Source organism: Saccopteryx bilineata, chromosome 4, assembly GCF_036850765.1.
Source record: "Saccopteryx bilineata isolate mSacBil1 chromosome 4, mSacBil1_pri_phased_curated, whole genome shotgun sequence".
NCBI lineage: Eukaryota > Metazoa > Chordata > Mammalia > Chiroptera > Emballonuridae > Saccopteryx > Saccopteryx bilineata.
In genome coordinates, this window is record NC_089493.1 from 48,055,371 (window position 1) to 48,069,325 (window position 13,955).

At 37.6% G+C, this 13,955-nt stretch overlaps 1 protein-coding gene across 1 annotated transcript in view; it reads right to left on the reverse strand.

Moving 5' to 3' along the window:
• Window positions 1-1,534: 1,534 nt before the first annotated feature.
• The window catches only part of GNG2 (G protein subunit gamma 2), a 115,179-nt gene continuing 102,758 nt past the window's right edge, over window positions 1,535-13,955 (reverse strand). The window contains exon 4 of the mRNA XM_066275980.1: window positions 1,535-4,953. Coding sequence (XP_066132077.1) covers window positions 4,825-4,953 — 129 coding nt within the window. The 3' untranslated portion in view covers window positions 1,535-4,824. The remainder of the gene's footprint in view (window positions 4,954-13,955) is intronic.

The following is a 13,955-nucleotide window of genomic DNA, read 5'->3' on the forward strand; positions in this document are numbered from 1 at the left end:
AAATTTATGACTGGTTTGTGTCTTTCTGTAGGCATTATGAAAAGCTACCTGTCATAGTCCAGTTGATGCTTGAACAACACAGGTTTGAACTGTGCAGGCGCACTGGTACATATGTTCCCCTCCCCAGTAAACATGTACAGTACTGTAAATGTATTTTCTATTCCTTATGATTTTTTAATAACATTTTTTCTCCAGCTTACTTTATTGTAAGTATTTAGTATATATTTAACATATAAAATGTGTTAATCAACTATGTTATCTGTAAGGCTTCTGGTCAACAGTAGGCTATTAGTTGTAAAGTTTTGGGGGAATGCAAAATTATACAGAGATTTTTGACTGTATAGGGCAGGGCTCCCCAAACTTTTTACACAGGGGGCCAGTTCACTGTCCCTTAGACTGTTGGAGGGCCAGACTATAAAAAAAAACAACTATGAACAAATCCCTATGCACACTGCACATATCTTATTTTAAAGTAAAAAAACAAAATGGGAACAAATACAACATTTAAAATAAAGAACAAGTAAATTTAAATCAACAAACTGACCAGTATTTCAATGGGAACTATGGGCCTGCTTTTGGCTAATGAGATGGTCAATGTGCTCCTCTCACTGACCACCATTGAAAGAGGTGCCCCTTCCGGAAGTGCGGCAGGGGCCAGATAAATGGCCTCAGGGGGCCAAATGCGGCCCGTGGGCCGTAGTTTGGGGACCCCTGGTATAGGGGGTCAGCACTCCTAAGCCCTGCATTGTTAAAGGGTCAGCTGTACTGAAATTAGTAGTCCCCAGACTATGGCATCCAGCCAGTGCACGTTCTTATGCATTACTGTCAGAAATTGAGTTGCTGAGGGGCCTGGTGTCTGTCTGTTTAATACACACCCCAGGTGATTCTGAAGCAGGTGGTCCCAGGGGCCACAGTCTAAGGAAACAGTGATGTAAATGGACAAGCACACAAACTCCAGTCGCTACGTCATCATAGGTTTAAAGATACTGCTGCTATCGGCACAAGTCCCAGGATAGTCAATGTTTCCTTCTTTCCTACCAGGGTACATTACTGATGTAACCTTAAGGGCATACAGAAACCTTTCTGGACTAAGAGTATCTCCAAGGAGCTGCTGAATCTAAGGTTGAAGCAGTGATTTTCTCAAGTATGCCTTTAAAATCATGAACAACATATTGGAAAACAGCACTTTCTGTGTTCTTTTTGTTTTTGAAAAGAAAATACCCTCATGTGGCATACCTATAGCATGTTAGAGTATGACTGCAGCTCATCTGTCTTCATGGCCTACCTACCAGAGCCCTGGATCCTTCCCCGTCATCTGCCTCCGTGCTCTGTTCCTGAGGTGTAGAAACCAGGGAGAACGACTTGTAAAGAGCTTCCCTTGAGTTTTTCCTTCCTGCAGCCATTCTATTTACAAAACCTTGAAGAAAAGCAATGGATTCCTGTTACCACATCAACCTCACATGTCATCATCCTTATGAAATTAACCAATGGGCGAGGTGGTCCACAGGCCTTCACAATAAAATTGCGTATGAAATGAGTCTGGAAATTCCGTTTATTAAAACAAATGAATGGTCCATGTGGGATGAAAATGTACACATCACATTCAGGTTTTCCTGCTTTAACATTTCTAGTATTTCCCTCTTGTTGAAAGATGTACTCCATAGATCTTTTATAGGAAAAACATGAACAATTTTTGGACTGGGAAAACATTAATGTATATATAACAATTCACCATTGCCAGGAGCAGCTAGAAGCAAATATTTAAAAAATAAAGAGAGATAGTACAAAAATTTAAGACAGCATGCTTGATTTCTCAAAATTCCATTTGTAAATGAGCCTCTGAAGAAATGGTTTTTTATTGGCACAAGTCCCAGGATAGTCAATGTTTCCTTCTTTCCTACCAGGGTACATTACTGATGTAACCTTAAGGACATACAGAAACCTTTCTGGACTAAGAGTATCTCCAAGGAGCTGCTGAATCTAAGGTTGAAGCAGTGATTTTCTCAAGTATGCTTTTAAAATCATGAACAACGAATGGAAACCAGCACTTTCTGTGTTCTTTTTGTTTTGAAAAGAAAATATCTCTTTTTCTTTTCAAACAATCTCTTTCAAATATTATTAGCAAGTTAGCCTCAGATCAAAGTACTTATTTACAACCTTTGATTTAAATAAAATAGCATTTAGTTTAAAAATGAAAGAAAAATAAAACTGGAGTTAATATTGGAAATGATGCCAGATTATTTTTTTTCTAAAGATGAGTTATTATTAATGTTTAACTAATTCTATGGCAGATTTCATTACTATCCAATACATTACACACAAAAATTAGGGCCTTTAATATTAAACTAAGTTTCCCATTAAGATAAAATTATGCTGGTGAAAATGATTGTTAAATTTCTAAAAGAATTAAAGCTCTTTGGAGGCATAAGTAATCAAAAAAAGTTTTTTCCCCCCTTTAATTAGTAAAAATACCAATAAGCCAAAAACTTATATAAAGACTCTGGTATTATAATTCTACACTGTAGGACATAAAATTATGAAAAAGCCAAAACTTTTTCCTTAAACTTAACTTCAGATGGGTTGTATATTTACTATCTTCACATGAAATTTGGAACTTCCTTCACTTTTAATTACTTCTTAACGTTTTGATTCCACTTTCATTGCTCAAAACATCTAGATTTACATAAAAATGTAAAGAGTCCTTCTGAGAAAAATAAATTGTATAGATGATGAAAATCATCAGGGTCTAATAATGATGCCTTCATCACCACCAGAGAATGCTTATTCACAGTTGTTTTTATGTGACCACATATTCAATTCCTATTTTGGCTCATTTTAAAAAAGGATATGGTTTCAGCTGATTACACAGTATTACTAAGCTAATGGTACAACACTGTAGTTTAAAACATCCTCTGCCAGAGTTTTCCCCTTTAAATCTTCATTTGTGTCCTACAGACTGTGACAAAATCCCAACGTTTGAACAGAAGTATCTGGTTATAGAAGGGCATTCATACCTTTCACAAATATTTCAGTATTCTCTTCACTCCATGTCAGGAGTAGGCTTTAATTGGATGTATTAATTCTTCTACCAGCATGCCCATAAAAAGAAACTAAGTCTGTTTCAAAATCTGTCCTTGGCATAGTAAGTCTTTTTATCTTCTCTTTTTTTTTAACCTTCTCTTTTCCTCCTTCTCTATCCTTTCTTTCTTTTCTTTTCTTTTTAAATGGGGGTAAAAAAAGAAAGGAGAATAAAACTATTTGGGAATGCTCTTTTGGAATTTTGCAGCAAATGAGAAAATGTAAGAGAATCTCTCTTTAGCCTGGAGAAGGCTCCGGAACCTCCCATTACCGATGGAGGGTAGAGCTGCCGTGAACAATCACTTCCAATGTCACCTCTTGGGAAGAGAGGGCTTTAGCTGCAGAGTAGTTGTCAGTAAAGACTGAGAGACTCTAAGAAATTAGATGGAGAACAAAAACAAATAAAAGATTCTAGAGGAAAAAAAAAATAGGTGAGTGCCACCCAAAGGCCACCTCACTGGAAAAAAGAGCCAGACCTGCTCTGGTGAATGAAGATGTGGGGGCCACACCTGCCCCCTTCTACCTGGCGGGCAAACAGTCGGGATTCTGAGAATGGGTTTTCTCTGGTGCCATGGGTTCATTTCTCCTGATACTTGGAAAGGGGGGGGGCACATTTTTCTTAAGAGCACAGAAAGAGTTCTTTTAGTCTAGAATTTTTGTGATTCAGGGAAAGAATGAATTTTCCCTCATTCTGTGACAAAAGCACCTCCCAACTCATGGTGAATCCTGACCTCTCCTGGTTGGTGATACCTGTGATGCCCAGGGTCCCAGATAAAACCCAAGCGCTTTGGATTCTGAAAATCATGTTGAAGAGCTGTTTACACCAATAATAACTAAGGAGGTATTTGAGGCGTGGCTAAGGCGCTGAAGTCATCCCAATCTCCAAGATAACTGAGTTTTTTTCCTTCCCAGCTTCTTTTCTCTCTCATTCCTTTTCCAAACTTCGAAGTAAAACAACAGAACTTCTGAATGGATGTTACACAGGGATATTTTCATGCAGTATTATTCAAAAATCATCACAAATATATGAAAGCACCAGTCACAACACATGATTTACTTTTACTTGCAGAATCAAAGCTATCATGTACAAATGTTAGGAAGAGTGATAGGAGAATCCAGACAGCTGGCATTGCTTTTGTTATCACCATGAAGATAAACCATGGGGAATATCTCCCTACGCATTGTGGGCTCTCATCCTTGAAGTTTGGTGTCCACAGATGAGTCCAGCCTTATCTCTGCACTACTCTAATGGGGAGGGGCTAGAGGGCGGGTCAGGGAGAAAGATAAACAAAAAGGCACAAAGACTAGACATCAATGCCATTAAACCGAACCTCGGTTACACTGGACAACTCAGCTGATCAAAGGGTAGTCTAAAGGCAATAGTCATTCCAAGAAGGTCATATATATCTTAGCTCAGTACAGCTGTCTGAATTTTTATTTATTTTTTAAATATGAAGCAGAAACAGAAGGTTTGGGGAGGGACAGCTGAAATGACACAAGTTTTATCTTTACACAGTCTCCTCCTCCAGGCAGTTCTGCAGGTAGCAGAGCTCTTAACTTGGGGTGTGGGTTGGCGTTCATTGTCATAAAGGGGACCAGTTCTTTAAACATGCATAGCCTGGAGTTTCCAGGATGGTTTCTCCTCCCTCTATTTAAATTCTGTGGACGAGAAAGGTGCCCACTTTGCTAAAAACTCTACATCAGTGTCCCAGGAGCCTCAGGGCTCTTTAGGCTCCTCGTGGAGACTTAAAGGATGGCACAGAAAAACTTCTTCTCCCTAAATGGGTTCTCTGAAGCCGGAACAGGAGTCAGAAGGGGATCTTCCTTGGCGTGAGCTTCACAGTAGGCCATCAAGTCTGCAGCTGCCTTAGATACCTGGAAAGGAAGACAACCATCAAAACTTTAGTTGAGGCATTGATGTAGGTGCAGTCAGTCAAGGCCCAGCCTTCAGTGCTCAACTTCCCTCAAGAATTCGGGTTCAAATCCTAACCCCACCACTTACTAGTGCAAATGAAGCAAGATACTCACCCTCCATAAGCCTCTTTTTCCTCATCTGCAAAAAAAAGGGAGTTGATAATCTTGACCTCACAGAATTATTGCAAGCAGGCCCAGGACTAGGGTGAGATGGAAAAGGTGCTTAGGGCACAAAATTGAAGTTCATGATTTTTATTGTTTCTTTGGGTTCTATTTCATTTATTTCTTCTGTGATCTTTGCTATTTCCTTTCTTTTGCTAATTTTGTGTTTACTCTTTTGTTTTTTAAAGTTTCTTGAAGTATAAAGTTAGGATATTTTAAATCTTTTTATGTCTTAATGAGGGCATTTATCACTGTACACTTTCCTCTTAAAACTGCTTTTGCTGCATCCCATAAGTTCTGGTGTGTTGTTTCCATTCTTTTGTTTGTTTCAAGATATTTTTTTGATTTTCCTTTATTATTTCTTCTTGATCCACAGGCTGGTTATTCAGGAGTGTGTTGTTTAATTTCCACATACCTGGGAATTTTCCAGTTTTCCTCCTGTTATTGATTTCTAGTTTCATACCAACATGTTTGGAAAAGATTCTCGGTATTATTTCAGTCTTCTTAAATTTGCTAAGACTTGTTTTGTGACCTATTATTTAACCTATCCTGGAGGACATTCTGTGTGCACTTGAGAAGAATGTGTATTCTACTGCTGTTGGATAAATATAATATGTGTGTGTGTGTGTATATATGGTTTATTTTTTTCTAATTCTAAAGTATAGTTAAGGTCAAGTCCAACATTTCCTCTAATTTTCTATCTAGATGATCTACCCATAGTTAAAAGTGGGATACTGAAGTCACAAATTATTATGTATTGCTGTCTTTTTCTCCCTTCAGTTAATATTTGCTTAATATATGTAGATGCTCTAATATTAGGTACATACACATTTATGATTATTATATCTTTTTGATGAATTGACCCCTTTATCATTCTATAATGACATTTTTGTCTCTTGTTATAGTGTTCCACTTTAATAGGCATTATATTGCTTATGAAAATATTTTTTTGTGTTTCTATTTTGCTCCAGACATTGATTTAAGTTTTCTCTTTTGATCTACACAATAATCCTGAGGTAGAAACTGTTATCTTCCTTTTAAAAATGTAAAATTAAGGGTCGGCATATTGCTTAAGTTGTTCAATGTCACATAGCAAAGTACACAGCAGAAAAAGAACTTGGACTCTGTGTTCTTCCATTAAGCCACATACAAACCACTCAAATGCTAGGCTAGTTCTAATGGTTGATTTAAATTCTTTGTGCATCTTTACAAAATGCTACTATGACAGAATGAAAGAAAATATCCTGTACTTGTCTTAGCTCCTCTAGCTGAAAGCATAGCACTGACTTTCAGAATCTTGATTACTTTTCTTCATGCCTTTTCTTGTTCGAGCCAAAGTCATTATTACAACAAACAGGAGCTTAGCTGTAAGCAGCAGAGACTGGACAGCAGTAATATTTAAAACTCACTTACTAAGAAGAGATCCATTATTACTCATTTGCAATGCTCACATACAAATATATGGAAGAAATTCTCCAAATCTTGTCATGAAATATAAAGTGCTATTCTGGGAAAAATTAATAGCTTAGAATTGCTCATCTCTTATATCTTGAATTCTGAATGATTTTCTTCTCAAAATATGTTACATGTCTTACCTTGTTTCTTCAATTAGATTATAATCAACTATGGGTGAGAATCCAAAACAATTTTAGAGTCCTAGCAGTAATTAGAGCAATTGATAATATTTATCTACCTTTGCTATGTATCAGAACTGTGCTAACCACTTTACATCCAGTATCTCAATCCTACAACAACATTATGGGTTACAAGCTATTATTATCCTCATCTTTAATATGTGAAGTTAAGGCTTCTTTAGTTAAAGTTTGCTATACCGTTCACAGTTCATGAGTGGCCATGTCATGGATCTTGATGTTCCTGACTTAATCTTTATAAAGCTCTTCCTTTTTAACTCATAACTGCCACCTTTGTTCTTTACCTTACAATGAGTCACAGCAATAGTCTGCCTGGCAAATCTTGCTTTCTGACTATTCCTTTTAACATTTGTGCACAGCTTTTTAATATTTTTTTTTATTTTCTATCCCTAGGCCTGGCTTTTCCATGAAGATTTCCTCCATAGCTCTAGTTAATCACTCCCTTTCTGTCCTGTTGATTCTTCTTCCAAAAACATCTCAATTTTATCCTCTATTGTCATCTCTATTACTACTATCCAACTTTAAGCCTCTACCTTTTTATCCATGATTACTAAAATAACCCCTTAAGTTAAAATTCCCAAGAGATCTGCTATAGGCAGAATATATATCCCCAAAATCATATGTTGAAATCTTAATCACCAATGTGATAGTATTCAGAGGTGGAGTATTTGGGAGGTAATTAGGCCAGGAAGGCAGAGCCCCCATAAATAGGATTAGTGCCCTTATAAAAGAGACCCCAAAGAGCTCCGTTGCCCCTTCCATCATGTAAAGTCATAATGAGAACACAGCCTTCTCTAACCAGGAAGCAGGCCCTCATCAAACACCAAATCTGCCAACACTTTTATCTGGGACTTCTAGCTTCCTGAACAATGAGAAGTAAATTTCTACTGTTTGTAAGCCACATGGTCTATGGTATTCTATTATAGCAGCTCAGATGGACTAATAGGGTGTCTATGAATAGAATTCAGGGGATGGTCTATAAGCTTCAATGACTAAAAAAATTGCATCTTTATTTTCACTAACTTCAATGAAAAATTAGCATTTCTTTCCATTATAGATACAGACAACACACTACAATAGCATTAACATTTTCTGTGACTTAGTCACCAATAGAAATCAGATATTTCCCTCATATTATGGTCATTGCAAACATCTCAACATTTCACTTATGTTCTCCCACTTTATAAGTATAGACTGACCACTGGATCTTATATAACTGTAAAGGAGTATGCATATAACTGTATCACAAAATACTTTTCCAAAAAATATTTTGATGAACTCTATTTCAATATAGTTTCCTCTGTAATTTAAAAAATTAGTCTGAGAAGAGGACCATATTCTTCAACAAGCAGCTAAACAGGTTTAGAGCACAGAAAATGTTTAAGAATTTTGGTTTTAAATGACTTTTCTACTTTTATAACTGTGCCAGTAGTAATAGTCTCCATATGTAGCTAGAAAGATAGCTTAAAAATATAAATTGGCTCCTATCACTATTTTAAACTTTCAGTGGCTTCCCATTGTACTTTGTGGAAAACCAAAACACCATAGGACAACCAGTGGGGTCTGCCTGCCCTGGGCCTACCCATTGCTCCAATTTTATGTCCTGGTTTTCTTTCCTCCACAAACAGGTCTCCTCTAGTTTTGCAAAATTTCCAAGTTCTTTTCTGCTTCAGATTTTCACATATTCAATCCCCTGAAACATTCTTCTCCCCATCATCTCAATAGGTTCGCTCTTTCTCTTCCTTCAGGAGTCAGCTGAAATATTGCCTCTGTGAAGAGTCATTACTGAACACTTTATCCAACAATGACTTTCTGCATTATTCTCTCTCAGAGTACCCCATTCTTTTCATTCATAAAAAAACACATCACAATATATAATTATGATCATTGTTTGTCTACTTTATGATCTATGCTTTTCCCTTTAAGCGCTATGCTCTACGAAGGCAGGAACCATGTTTGCCTTATTCACCACTGTATAATTGGCACCTGGCATGTAGTAGACACTCAAATACTTGATGAAAGAATTCTCAACCAGTTAGAAGGTGACGGAAGACAATTTAATTTTGGGTGATGGGAATGCAGCATAATCAAATGTCAAAATAACCTGGAGATGTTCTCTCTGAACATATGTACCCTAATTTATCAATGTCACCCCATTAAAATTAATAAAAAAAAGAATTCTCAAGCATAATCTTCTTCAACAAATGTTTCATTAAAATGATATTTACTGAGTACCTAACATGCCAGACACACTTCTGGGTGCTTGGCATTGGGGAACATAATTCATTAAGATTTCTGTCCTTGTGGAACTTACATGGAATTGTAGCCTTCCAATTCTGATCCTGATGGAGTCACAAAGACAGTTAAACCTTCTTTCTTTAACTTAAAATTTTGACAAAATATATGAAGAAATGGCTTTTAAATGTTATATAAAAGGCAGAAAAGACAACAGTCCCCGAGAGAATAGAGACAAGATACTCCCTACAAGAGTCCTAGCTTACAGCCATAAAAGGTTTCCAGGCCACAGGCCACAGCACAGGTAGGGAGTACTCAGAGTTCAGAAATGTCCCTCACTTGAAGTGAAAGTAACAGAGAAAGAAAGATCTGGGTGTGAGTGTGTGTGTGTGTGTGTGTGTGTGTAGGGGGGTGAGGGGTACGGGGAGCATTCACTCCCTGGAAGCTGTCAGAGGATTCCTTTGAGTCATTAGTGGAATATTGATAAGCACACCTATGGGAGAAAATTGCTTGAAGCTGTACAAAGAGTTTTAGAAAGGATTCAGTATAAACAATTCCTGATGAACACACAAGGCCCAAATAATTTGTGTCTCCATTGGTCAGAGTAGGAAAGCCTCACAACAAATGGGGGATTGAGCAGAGTACTAAGAAGGGTATTGCTTCAGTAGTTCTGCCAAATAGGCCTAGGTTAAAGATGGTTGTGAACTCACCTATCAAAGTTTAAAAGTAAGCCTTGACTAAATCAAAATGTATCCAAGTAACTTAGCTGCACACCAGAAAAAATTAAAATATTTAAAGAAATACTACATTCAAAAGAATGTAAAAAATTTTAGCATACTTCAAGATAAAATTCACAATTTCTAGAATAAAAAATGGCATGAAATAAGTAGGAAAAAAATCTCTCCCATAATGCAGAGAATAATTAATTCAAAGAAAAAGACTCAGAATTGGCACAGTGGTAAAATTAGTAGATAAAGATAATATTAAAATAGCTATTGTAATTATTGTACATGTAATAAAAAAGATGAAAATAACATAAAAAGATATAGACAATATTAAAAAGGCACAAATTAAAATCTCTGGAGATAAATAAATACACTAGATAAAATTAACAGCAGAGTAAATATTGCAGAAGAAAAGCTTAGTAAACTTGAAAGCAGCAACAAGGAACTCTCCAAAATGAACCAGAGGGAAACAGACTGAAAAGAAATAAACAGCACACATTAAGCAAGGACCCAATATAAGCACAGTTAAAGTCTCAAGGAGAGGACAGAGTTAGTGGGTAGAGGGGAGGGAAAAATATTTGAAGATATAGTGGTGGGAAAATTTTCAAATTCCACATTCTCAAGTGACTTAACAAACCCCAAATGAAGAAACATGAGTCAAACCACTCCAAAGCACAGCATAATCAAATTGCTTACATGGTACCTGATTGGGAAAATAGAGAACAGAAAATAAAACAGAGTAAATTACTGTAGATAATGTTAGACAGTACTAAGTTTTATAAGAAAATAAAAAAATAAAGTAGGGTAAGAGAAATTAGAGTGTGTGTCTTTGGGGATGATGGTGAGGAGCAGGCTGCAATACTTAGGCGTAATTAAGAAGGTAACCAATCTTTAGGTAAAAATATACAGAATGAAGTGTTCAGTAGGAAATGGGGAGCCACTGACATATGGTAAGGGAGCACCCTGAATGCTGTGTTGAGAGTAGAACTCTACGGAATTCAAGGGTAGAAGCACAGATGACCTTGGACACTATTGCCAATCCATGCGAGGGAGGACAATGGTTCAGAATACAGTAACAGCAGCAGAGGTGGTAAGAAGTTGTATAATTCTGAATAAACAGCATTTCAGTGTAGAATCACCAGAATTTTCTGATGGATTAGAGGTAGAGTGTAAATAAAAAAGAAAAATGAACAATAATTCTAAGTGTTTAGACTGAGTAAATAGAAAGAGGAAGTTGGTATCATTTCAATCAGACAAGGCGGCAGGCAGAGGTTTTTGTAGAGAAGATCAAGAATACAGTTTTAGATAGCTTTAAACTGAAACATCTATTAATGACTGAGATATACAATGCTGCTTATTAGTAATGTTATGCAATGACAAATGCTCTACCAGTTTTACTATATTAATGCCACCATTTTTAATCTGAATTTAATCACAAAATAATTAGACAAACCCAAGTTGAGTTCCAATTCACAAAATAAATGGCCTGTAATCTTCAAAATGGTCAAGGTCATAAAAGTCAAGGAAGTCTAAGAACTAATAATGCAATACGTGATTCAAACTTGGCCCTTTTGTTAAAAGAAATATTACTGGGGTGATTTGCAATACTTATGTGGGGTCTGAGGTTTAGTGGGTTATAATGTATCAATGGCAATTTCCTAATTCTGATGAATGTATTATGATTAGAGGAGAATGTTTTTACTTGTAGAAAACACACACTTAAGTATTCAGAGGTAATAGAGCATCCGTTGACAACTTATTCTCAAATGGTTCAGGGGAAAACAAAATTCTTTCCACTGTACTTGCAACTCTTCTGTAACTTTGACATTATTTCCAGAGTAAAAATATGTTTTCAAAAGAAAGGGAAAAGAGAAATTAGAGACAGTGAATACAGACAACGTCCTCAAGAAATTATACTATACAGCAAAGCCAACAAATGAGGCAGTTGCTGGGAGAGAAAGTGGGAGATTCAAGAGGAAAAATGTAAATTGTATTTTAGATGGAGAAATACCATCATGTTTGTATGCTGATGGAAATGATGAAATAGAGAACCAAAATGACTTAGGACAGGCAGGTGGTAGGGGGTGAACTGCTGGAGCCTGTATTTGATAAGGAGATGAAACTCACGGGCAAGTGAAGGAATTACTTATGATAATGGCAAAGATCTCCCCAGATTGACAATTGCTTAAAGTCTGCTATCCAGCAGCCTCACCAAACCAGACTGGGATTAAGAAACAGGGAGTGCAGAGGAGGGCTACTCTAGACAGTCCCAATAAAGTCCACCAGACTGTGATGTTAGGCTCTTCAAAAAAAGGAACCTATTATAGGCAGACACTCTGACAGCTTGGAGAAGAAGCAATTTTCTGTGAGGATAAAAACTAGACCTAAGAATTTGAACAGCATGCTATTATAGAATATAGAGCTGTCTTCATTACATCCTGAAATTGAGACACATCTTTTTTTAAAAAAAAGATACCTCAAATTATGTAATTCCACTTAAGTCTACCTTTCGAGACACTTCTTAAAATTGTTGTTGCAAAATGCTTGCAAGCCATCAGGCAAAGAAGTAAGCACTGACAGGTTGTCATTGCCTGTGCATGTGGGAGGCTGCTCGTGCATTAAGAGTATCGTCATTCAATCACTCCTTCAGTTGAGCTGCTGGCATTAATGGAGCCATCCAGGTTGACAACTTTAATTTGTTGCTTGAAAGAACTTCGAAGTTTACAATGGAATGGAGGCTTGAAAATGGGATGTTATACTGAACATCAAACATTGTCTATCACATGCCTGGCAATATATATAGTTGAAGGCAAAAGAAACCACCAAATCTCTCAGAAGAGATCACAGAATTTCCAAACTAGGAGAGATTGGTCTCATGTTTGTTTAGAAAGATATTTTACTCAGGTCAAAAGCCACTGGCTACTTTAAAGCTTGTTTTCTTTGAATCATTAACATGTAATTCAAGAAAGGAAAACTGTGCACATCTAGCTTAAACACTAGTAAATGCAGAAGAAACCTCAGGATTCTTTGCTATGTCTTAGAATGATACTGAAAGCACCGGAGGTGCGACATACTGAGAGCAAGCTCACTGATGCAGGGGACGGAGAGCAGCAAGTCCCCATGATGCCTGCATCACCACGTAGCCATGCCTCACTGCTGCTGGCTGCAGGTGAGCCTAATGGATCTTTCCACTGCTGATGTTTTCAGTTCCAATTTGGAGGATGAGGAGAATCGGGCTGGAGTTGCGATCTACAGTCTCCAGAAGGTGAGAGCCCAGCAGCAAGGAGTACTGACTATGTCCCTGGTAGGTCTGCGATTTTGGGACATAGGAGTGAATGCCATCATGCTCTCTGGAGCAAAGATGAGAATACTGACTGCCATTGCCATGTGCTCCTCTTTGGGACAGTGTAAGACCTACCAGGACAGCAGGGATGAGAGGGTGGCTGAGGCCCATTTGCATAGACTGATTCCTGGACTATGACCAGAGTGAGCACTAGCTTCTTTGCTGGATGGACTTATGGATTTTGAACAATGTGAAATACCCTGATAGGGGTGGGGGTCAGCTTTGCTGGAGGCCCTCCCCCTGCCCCGGGAAGCTTTTCCCATGGCTAGAGAAAAGTCCGAGGACATTTTGTGCTTTTGGCAAAGTGCTCAGGGACTGGTGAAGTGTATCTTTGTAATTGTTGAAATTGTATAATTTGTCATATTGTTGTAATTTGTGTAATGTGCCTAATTTCCTTGTGCAGGAATAACTGTGTTTTAGATTGTAAGCAAGCAAAAGGGGTGGAATGTGTGTCAAATAAGTTTGCAAATATGGTGTATGTGTTTACTCACTTATATATAGAGTTTGCATTGGGTTTGGGGGACAGGCTGGAAGCAGGCAGGATCCTTAGAGCCTAAGGCTTAGTTTTAAAACTAAGCTTTTCCCCACAACCTTGACTGTTGCATGGTGGGGGGTGGTGCACTCTCATGAGGAATCCCATTATGCCTCAGATAAGTGACTTTGTATCAGAGGCTTCCTTATTTGTATTTTGGATTAAAGGTTTGAATTTCTACACTATAAAGGAGAGCAGAGAAAGGCCATGTGGAGGAGAGGAGAAGCAGCCAAGATGGTAGGGTGCTGAAGGAGAGGCCAGTTTGTGCAGAGTTTGTGCAGAGAGAAGGAAATGGGGAACAGAGGTAAATAAGA